General features: G+C 54.1%; 1 protein-coding gene across 1 annotated transcript; it reads left to right on the forward strand.

The window, feature by feature from the left end:
* The first annotated feature begins 818 nt into the window (after positions 1–818).
* On the forward strand, positions 819–7,886 carry SLC3A2 (solute carrier family 3 member 2). Its single transcript, XM_058689359.1, has 9 exons — positions 819–1,586; positions 2,266–2,439; positions 3,042–3,136; positions 5,164–5,232; positions 5,335–5,393; positions 5,555–5,735; positions 5,849–5,992; positions 7,208–7,291; positions 7,404–7,886. Exons 1-9 carry the CDS (start codon positions 1,154–1,156, stop codon positions 7,749–7,751), a joined length of 1,587 nt encoding a protein of 528 aa, XP_058545342.1. The 5' UTR covers positions 819–1,153; the 3' UTR covers positions 7,752–7,886.
* The last annotated feature ends 1,595 nt before the right edge of the window (positions 7,887–9,481 follow it).

Genomic DNA, 9,481 nt, shown 5'->3' on the forward strand with positions numbered 1-9,481 from the left:
TGTCTCATCATCTGCGGCTGCCTCCAAGGCTTAGCATAGTGAAGTGATAAGGAGGTAAGGGAATCCTGGCACCCTGGGGAGATTGGGCCAGTCTGTCGGAGGCCCTGCAACAGTGGGGAGGAGTCTGGTCTGTTGTAAGAAAATGGTGGGTGCCTCCAATTGAGGCCCAACCTTGGAAATGTTTCCTACAGCCCATCAGGCTTTTGGCTCTTCTGTCGGATTCCTAGCTGCCCGACATCCTGGCGCCAGAAACTGGCGGTGGGGGGTTGGGGGGGTGGGGTAGGGGAAGACGGGCGGTGGGGGGTGGGGTCAGCTTCAACTCTCCTGTCCGAACAGATTCATCTTAAAACATCAGGGAGAAGACTGCATTACAGTTAACTCAATAAAATTAATACAGCAAAGTATTGTAGCGGGCACTTAATAGTTGCTGCATGATGAATTATTTGAAATGAACTCAAGATGAGTCTTGAAGGGCGAGTGGGAGTAAGCCCTGCGGGGAAGCAGAGATCCGGCGCCAAGTTCCAAAGGCTTGAGGAGACAAGGCTAGGTGGGGGAAAGGGGAGAAGCTGAGTTTGGCTGGCTCTGAGAGCGCCAGCGGCCGTGCGAAGTTGGGCCCACCACGCGGTGGTTTTGAGCCCAGGGGCAGGGGCGAACGGAGCACGGCGTGGGGGGCCAGCCTTCGACGGTGGCGAAGAGGGGCCCTAGGGACACCCGCGGTGCTGGAAGTCCCCTCCTTGTCCACTTCCTCGGGGCGGGACAAATCAGACTCCGCCCACCTGGAGGTGGCTCTGCGCTCAACCTTCTTAGCGTTCGACTAGGAGGAACTTTAGGGGTAAACAGGTTCGAGAACGGGGAATTGAGGCGCGCAGCGGTGTGGAAGCGTGTTCCGGAGCCTAGTCCCCCCACCGCCGCCCACCCGTGTTGTCTCAGAAAGAGCAATCGGGGCCGTTCCTCTTTAAGGGGGCGGGCAGGGCGGGGCTCCCCGTCTCTTTCCGGTAGGCTGCGCCCTTCCCACCGCAGACGCGAACACTGTAGCCCGAGCTGCGCGTGATCGCGAATTCTTCGGAGGCCGAGTTGGGGCGGGGAGGTCGGGGCCGGAGTCCAGCCACCGCTTGATCGCAGACTGCATCGTATCGCCGTTTCCGCAGGCATCATGAGCCAGGACACCGAGGTGGACATGAAGGAGGTGGAGCTGAACGAAATGGAGCCCGAGAAGCAGCCGATGAATGCGGCGTCCGGGGCAGCCATGGCCGTAGTCGTGGCGAGCGGCGCCGAAAAGAACGGCCTGGTTAAGATCAAGGTGGCCGACGACGAGGCAGAGGCAGCGGCCGCGGCCAAGTTCACTGGCCTGTCTAAGGAGGAGCTGCTGAAGGTGGCGGGCAGCCCCGGCTGGGTGCGCACCCGCTGGGCGCTGCTGGTGCTCTTCTGGCTCGGCTGGCTCGGCATGCTGGCGGGTGCGGTGGTCATCATTGTGCGGGCGCCGCGCTGCCGCGAGCTGCCCGCGCAGAGCTGGTGGCACAAAGGCGCCCTCTACCGCATCGGCGACCTGCTGGCCTTCCAGGGCCACGAGGAGGGCGACCTAGCGGGTGAGCTGTGGGCGCGACCCTGGGTTATCGGGCCACTGGCTCCGATCCTGTCCCCAGATTGACGCCGACGGTTGTCCACCCCATTCTGTACTCGGTCCCGCACCGTCAAGCGGGAGATGTAGCTTCTCCATTCTTTCTTTGAAGAAAACTGCCCCTACGCCCTCTTCCACGAGGATGGCTGACTCAGCGTCCTCACTTACCCTGCGAAGCCTGTAGCCGACGGTTTCTGAAGTAATGCACCGGGCACCTTGCGTCAGCTCCTCTGAGTCTCGTGATTCAGGCTCACTTCCCCCCAACACTTAGTTCCTGCCGGAGGGGAGAAGAGGGGCCATCAAGGCCCAACACTTAGTTCCCCAACACTTAGTTCCTTCGGGAGGGGAGAAGAGAAGAGGGGCGATCAAGGACCTCTCAGAGGGCCTTCACTTTAAATTTTTTTTTTTAATGTTTATTTATTTTTGACAGAGAGAGAGACAGACAGAGCAGGGGGGGAGGGGCAGAGAGAGAGGGAGACACAACCTGAAGCAGGCTCCAGGCTCAGCTGTCAGCACAGAGCCCGACCCGGGGCTCGAACTCACAGACTCTGAGATCATGACCTGAGCCGAAGTCTGACGCTCAACCGACTGAGCCACCCAGGTGCCCCTCAGAGGGCCTTCACTTTAAATCTGCTTCCCCATTTCAGGCCTGAAGAGGCACCTCGATTACCTGAGCACCCTGAAGGTGAAAGGCTTTGTGCTGGGCCCAATTCACAAGAACCAGAAAGATGACCTCGCTGGGACCAACTTGGAACAGATCAACCCTGTTCTCGGCTCCAAGGAAGATTTTGACAATCTCTTGCAATCGGCCAAGAAAAAGAGTGGGTGTCCCAGAGTTGCCAAGGAAGCAGCTGGGAAGGGCTTGGCCTTCTGGCCACAGAAAAGACAGGACAGGGTTTTTGTTTGGTTTACTCCTGTCTGGCTGAGTTTTCTAAGGCAGGTACAAGCTCCCTGCAGTTTGTTAGGCTTCAGCCTAAAATTAATTTGCCAAGTGGTGCAGAGACTTTCTACTTGGATGTGTGCGCATTCACTTACCTTCTGGGCTTCAGTGTCCTTATTTGCAAAATGTAGGCTTTTGCTGATTCAGTGTTCTTTAAACTTGTAAAGGAATGGATCCTTTTGAGAACAATATCCAAATAGAATCTTGTCTTATTTTAAGAGGATTCACTTTGGGGGTGGGGAGCCCAGGGCCCCCTAGGTTAGCCTTCTCGACTACACTACATGCCTTCTGCCCGATCAGATTTTCAGCCCGTCCACTCACATCTTTGTTTCAATGGAATAGGTTTTGCCGGGGTTCAAATCTAAGCTTTTTGTGCCAAATGATACATAGGGAGTAGTCCACCAACTTGTATTTGTTGATTTCTTCCTTTCCTGACACCTCAACGTCTTTCTCCTGACTCCCTTTATTCCTCCGTTGTTCCAGGCATCCGGGTCATTCTGGACCTCACTCCCAACTATGAGGGCCAGAACTCATGGTTCCTCCCCACTCAGATTGACACTGTGGCCGCCAAGATGAAGGTAAGTGTGTTGGTGCCCATGGCAGGTGGGAGTTGGCTGCTGGGGCTGTGTTGATCCTTCTAGCAAGCCCTTGTAAACTAGCCTGGCTCCAGCTGAGGGGCCCCTTGCTCCTTGGAGCCGAGCTTGCACACCCCTCCCACAGGCAGAGGGTAGGCCAACAATGCACCCTGGTTTTGCTTGTTCCTTTTCTGGTCACTCATTTTCCTTGTTTCCTCGACTCTGATGGTAACAGTGCCAGGAAAGGAATTTCTCAGATGGCGATCTGGGTTTGACTTTTCTTCCTTTGGGGGAGAGGAAGCTGTTTCTCTGTGGGAATCCTGCCGTGTCTGGTTTCCCAGTTCTTGTTTGATGTATTTTGGAGGGGAGCCCAGTCTGAAATTGTAAGCATTGTGGTCTTATGCGTTTGGGACCAGGCCAAGTATTTTGGATATGTGTCCTAAGTTTCTCTGTAACCACACAAGGTCTCTTTCATCTCTAATCTGTCAGTGAAGAAGCTAGGGTTCAGAGGGGCTTGAGGTGCTTAGGATTTGAAGTCTCAAGTAGTCTCATTTCTGTAACCTGCTTTCCCTGAATACAGGTATAGGCTCAAAGACTGTAAGTGGGACTTTGTCATCCAAGCTCCTAATGCCTGGGTTCTAGGACACTGGCCAGTTCAGCAGGGGTATAGAACAAAATAAAATCTCTTAAAAGTTATTGATGAGGGGATGTTTTCAGATGGTATGGCTTGAGGACTGGTAGCCTCGGGTGAAAATGGAGATAAGAGGTGAGACAGAAAGGGGAAAAGGGGTCTTGGGGGTGGGGTTCCATGTCTTGTGCCCACCAATGCCAGGACTTCAGGCCTGGGCCTGTTTTGCAGAACTGGCTTCTCTTCTCAAATCTTCATCTGAACTGCCCTGGGGCTGTGCTTTGAACTTCACTCTTTCATCTTTGGCCTTGCTCTGACCCTGCTCTCTTACACACACCCTCCCCTGGCCTCAGGACACCAGGAGAGGAGTAAGTATACTTGTCTTCTGATCTTGGCGAGAGAGAGAGAGAGAGAGAGAGAGAGAGAGAGTTGAGCCCGCAAGCAAGCACGTGAGCAGGGGAAGGGGCAGAGAGAGAGGGAGACAGAGGACAAGAAGTGAGGTTCTGTGCTGACAGCAGCGAGTCTGATGTGGGGCTCGAACCCTTGCACCGTGAGATCATGACCTGAGCCAAAGTCCGATGCTCAATGGACTGAGCCACCCAGGCACTCCTAAGTGAAGTTATGTTTATCAACATACTTTTTCTCTTGGGCCTTTTCTATATCAAAGGAGAAGCTGTGTGATTTTGTAATGGGGAGGAATACAGAAGTGAAATGCTATAACTTTAAGAATCAGTGATGGTGAGAGGCGCCTGGCTGGCTCAGTTAAGCATCTGACTCTTGGTTTGGACTCTGGTCACGACCTCACTGTTTGTGAGTTCGAGCCCCACATCAGGCTCCGCACTGACAGTGTGAAGCCTGCTTGGGATTCTCTCCCTCTCTCTGCCCCTTCCCTGCTCATGTGTGTTCTCTCTCTCTCTCTCTCTCTCTCAAAATAAATAAATAAACTTAAAAAAAAAAAAAAAGAATCAGTGATGGTGTAGAATGGGAGGGAGCTGAAGGCTGATGGTTAAGTGAGGCCAGTCAAGGCAGGTGACTCTTCCAAGGTCATAGGGAAGTGCGTGGTAGGTGAGGTTTAGCATGGGCTGGATTTTCTTTTTTTTTTTTTAATTTTTTTTTTTCAACGTTTTTTTTTTATTTATTTTTGGGACAGAGAGAGACAGAGCATGAATGGGGGAGGGGCAGAGAGAGAGGGAGACACAGAATCGGAAACAGGCTCCAGGCTCTGAGCTGTCCGCACAGAGCCCGACGCGGGGCTCGAACTCACGGACTGCGAGATCGTGACCTGGCTGAAGTCGGACGCTTAACCGACTGCGCCACCCAGGCGCCCCTAGGGCTGGATTTTCTAAGCCTTTTCATCAGAGTGTTGAAGCCCTTCCTCTGTTGTTTTGCCCCCTCCCTATAGGATGCTCTGAGTTTTTGGCTGCAGGCTGGTGTGGATGGGTTCCAGGTTCGGGACGTGGAGAATCTGACGGTGAGTTTCTTTCCATGTGAGAGAGAGCCTGGGTGAGAGCAGAGGGGCTCGTCAGGGCTTGTTGGCGTTCTCTGTTCCTTGACTTTGTTTCTTTTCTTCTAGGATGCGTCTTTGTTGTTGGCTGAATGGCAGAACATCACCAAGAGCTTCAGCGAAGACAGGTAGGTGCCAGACCTCCCCTGCCAACTCAGCTTCATGGTGGGAACCCCCCAGTAGAGTGCCAGACCCAAGGAATGGGCGATTTCCTAGCCCAAAGAACTTTCTTCACTTTCGTTCTTTGCTTGTTCTTTACCAACCTTGTCCCCTGCCTTGCCCTCTGCAGGCTCTTGATTGCAGGGACTGAGTCCTCTGACCTTCAGCAGATTCTGAGCCTCCTTGGATCCACTAAGGACCTGTTGTTGACTAGCTCATACCTGTCAGACTCCATTTCCACCGGGAAGCATGTAGAATTCTTGGTCACCCAGTATTTGAATGCCACTGACAGTCGCTGGTGCAGCTGGAGCGTGAGTACCACAGTCGGGGGACGAGGCGGGGGAGGAGGCCTTTTTGAGGAAAGGTGTGGGCAGACGGAGGCAGAGACGGCCTTTGGGGCTCACCAGTGCATCCATCCCTGCAGTTGTCTCAGGCGGGGCTCCTGACTTCCTTCGTGCCGGCTCATCTTCTCCGCCTTTACCACCTGCTGCTCTTCACCCTGCCAGGGACCCCGGTTTTCAGCTACGGAGATGAGATCGGCTTGGAGGCCGCCGCCCTGCCTGGCCAGGTATGGCTTGCTGCCTCCCTGGCGCAGTGGGGGAGGTTGTGTTCCCCCATCACGATGCTTCTGTGGATGGCAGCAGGTAGACGTGAGCCTTGGGGGGGACTGCCTTTGACTCCTGGTCAGCCACGGTAGCCGCGTGGCCTCGGCAACTTATTTCACGGCCCTAGTCTTGATCACGTCTTCTGGGGCCCTGCATTTCCTGGAGGGAAGTTGGGATTCAATGAGAGCATATTTGAAGATGCGATGCCTGGTACCTGGTAGGTGTTCCATATGGGAGCCATCCGCTGGTTGGTTGGTTCGTTCGTTCATTCTCATTCATGTGTTCAGTGGGCAGCAGGTAGGTATTCAGCTGGGCCTTGTGCCCTCCAGCAACTCCTAGTTTAGTGGGGGACCCAGAAGAGTAAGAGACATGCATGGTAGCCAGTGCTGAGATGGGGTAAGAGCACGAGCACGAAGGTGCTCACTTAGCTCTAGCCGCAGGGTTAGAGGTTGACACCCAAGCTGATATTTACAGAACTGGTCGTGCGGTTATTCCACGGTTTTCTGGAGTAATTCCTATATGCCATGCACAGAGGACACAGCAATGCACAGAAGAGCTGGAGGTGGGGAAGTTAGATAATAAGCAAAGAGAATAAAGATGCCCAATGCTGGGGCGCCTGGATGGCTTAGTCTAGGTTAAGCACCCGACTTCGGCTCAGGTCACGATCTCACGGATTGTGAGTTGGAGCCCCGCGTCCGGCCCTGTGCTGACAGCTCAGAGCCTGCAGCCTGCTTTGGATTCTGTGGCTCCCTGTCTCTCTGCACCTCCCTCACTTGTGCTGTGCCTCTCTCTCTCTCAAGAATAAGTAAATGTTAAAAAAAAAAAAAAAATTTAAAGATGCTCAGTGCTGCTAAGTGCTGTGCAAAAGAGAGCAGGGTCAGGGGCCTAGAGAACAGGGGATGGGGGATGTTTGCCATCGTGTGGCCACAGAAGATCTAGTGAGACACCTGAGCTGGGGAGTGGGGGGCAGTGAGGGAGCTAACCCTGTGGCTGGGAGAAAAGCCCTCCACGCTGACGCGATAGTGCGGGCGGGGACCTGACTCGGGGGCCGGCCTTGCTTATCCAGTAGAAGTTAGGCCAGCGTCGGGGGGAGGCTCTCCACGGATGGGGCTGGGAACAGAAGGCGAAGGGAGAGCAGGCCCAGGCCTTTCCCAAATCCTGTTTTCCTGGCTTTTCAGCCTGTGAAGGCTCCAATCATGCCCTGGGATGAATCCAGCTTCCCCAACACCTCAGAACCTGGAAGTAACAACATGACTGTAAAGGTAAGGGTTTGGGGTGGGCCAGACCTGCTTGGCCGAGGGTGGGCAGGTGGCGTGTAGGAGGTTGCGCCCAGGGGTGTCCTTTATCCTTTCTTGCTGTGACCACCACTTGCAGGGCCAGAATGAAGACCCTGGCTCCCTCCTTTCTCTCTTCCGGCGACTGAGTGATCAGCGAGGCAAGGAGCGCTCCCTGCTGCACGGGGATTTCCGTGTACTCTCCTCCGGGCCCGACCTCTTCGCCTACGTCCGCCAGTGGGACCAGAACGAGCGCTTCTTGGTAGTGCTCAACTTCGGGGGTGTCGGCCAACCAGCCAGGTTGCCGGCCACTGCCAGCCTGCCAACCAAGGTCAATCTGCTGCTCAGCACCCACCTGGGCCGTGAGGAGGGGGCCTCTCTTGAGCTGGGGCACCTAAACGTGGAGCCCCATGAGGGGCTGTTGCTTCGTTTCCCCTATGTGGCCTAACAGGACCCATTACCCCTCCCCTCCCCAGGCCCTTTGGGTCCTGGTTTCTTTTCTTTTCTTTTTTTTTTTTACGGTCACAGATTACAGTTGAGAGGTGTTTTCTGGCTTCAAATAAAAGTCACTCCTGCCTGGTGAGGTCTTGTCTTCCCTTACTCGGTCACAGCAGGAATCTACCCCCTCCTCCGTGCACGCATGCGCGCACACACACAAAGACAGTGATCAGGGCTAGAGAGTTCCATGCACCTGCTCCAGCCCAGAGAGGGAGGGGCCTTCCAGGCTCATAACAACAAGGAGGTATGAGGGCCAGGGCTAGCGTCTGGGTCAGGGTCCTCTCCTGGAGGTCTTCGGTCTTACTGACTCTTTCCTTATCCCCCTCAGCAGTGGTCTCCAGCCAAGGGTGGTCAGGTTTCCTGTTTTTTGCAGACTTGGCCTCTCAGGGAGAAGGAGTGGGAGCCGGGTGGCCTGTTTCGTAAGAGATGCTTCTAAAGGGTACTAGAGGGCATTCATTCAACAAGAATCTGTTGTGCACTCAGCATGTGACAGGAATCGTTTTAGGTCCTGGGGTCACAGGAGAGGACGAAGTACAAGATCCCTCTCTTCTAGTCTTCTAGGGCTTCTAGTCTAGTGAGGGAATGGAGAAGAAATAAGGTGAATACAATTTCGAGTGCCGTGGGTATAGTGATGGTGTTCCAAGAGGACACAGTGAGGCAGGAAGAGAGGCAGGGGCTTGGGGTGGAAGGGAACTGGAGGAGGGGGGAGGGGAGACCTCACCAAGTGGATGCCATGTGAACGAAAGGCCTGAAGTAAGGGGGGTCGTTGGCGGGGGACTGGCAGGGGGGAAGGGGAGGCTCCAAGTGTGAAGCTTCCAATGGATTGTTCTCTCACAGTGGGGTCCTGGACCTGAGACCCCCTGGTTTGTAACACACGGTGTGGCCAACCAGGGAAGCTCGTCCGAGGCTTGGTGTCCAGAGTTCCTGGGTGTGCCCATAACCGGGTGCCCATGTGCCTGACCTTTACTCTCCAAGTTCCCCCAGAGGGCATGTGTCCCAAAGCACTCCTTGCAAATCACATTGTTTGACAGATGTCTGAAGTCCTCAGACAGGACATTCCAGAAGCCTAGAGATCACCTCCCAGGAGCTGAGGGCAAAGGCCAGACTTGGAAGGTAAGACTAACTCTGAGTAATGGGAGGGAGCTGGAAGGCCGTGAGCAGCATGGGTGGGCTGATGGGTTTTCGCTGACTCGCTGTCCCCCTAGCAGGGAGGCTAGTTAGGGTGGCTGTTAATGGCTGTAGCTTAACAGACTTAGCAGGATAACAGCAGTGGAGGTGTTTGGGTCCTGGACTTGTTCTGCAGGTAAACCCACTGGATTTTGTGTTGAATCTTTCTGTTGTAGTCATGATTCTCAGACTGGCCTCACAGACCTGGGGGTGAAGTCTGGCCCCCATGGCTTTCTTATGGAAAGAACACTGGTTCCTGCAGGATGGGGCTTGGGTCAGGCCTGAGCCTCTAAGGGGGTCTTGGTGTAGGGTCAAGAGACTAGATGGAAATTTTTCCTATGCGGGGCTCGAACCCATGAACCGTGAGATCATGATCTGAGCCAACGTCAGACATTTCACCAACTAAGCCACCCAGGTGCCCCGACTTTCACTTTTTATTTTTTTTATTTTTATTTTATTTATTTATTTTTTTTTAAATTCAATTTTTTTTATTTTTTTATTTTTTAATATATG

Source organism: Neofelis nebulosa, chromosome 10, assembly GCF_028018385.1.
Source record: "Neofelis nebulosa isolate mNeoNeb1 chromosome 10, mNeoNeb1.pri, whole genome shotgun sequence".
Classification (NCBI taxonomy): domain Eukaryota; kingdom Metazoa; phylum Chordata; class Mammalia; order Carnivora; family Felidae; genus Neofelis; species Neofelis nebulosa.

Bases quoted from the DNA above. Each gene is read 5' to 3' on its own strand.
- SLC3A2 (XM_058689359.1), top strand. From the start codon at position 1,154: ATGAGCCAGGACACCGAGGTGGACATGAAGGAGGTGGAGCTGAACGAA. The intron at 1,587-2,265 runs GTGAGCTGTGGG...TCCCCATTTCAG, and splicing joins CGAGGAGGGCGACCTAGCGG to GCCTGAAGAGGCACCTCGAT. The intron at 5,736-5,848 runs GTGAGTACCACA...CCATCCCTGCAG, and splicing joins GTCGCTGGTGCAGCTGGAGC to TTGTCTCAGGCGGGGCTCCT.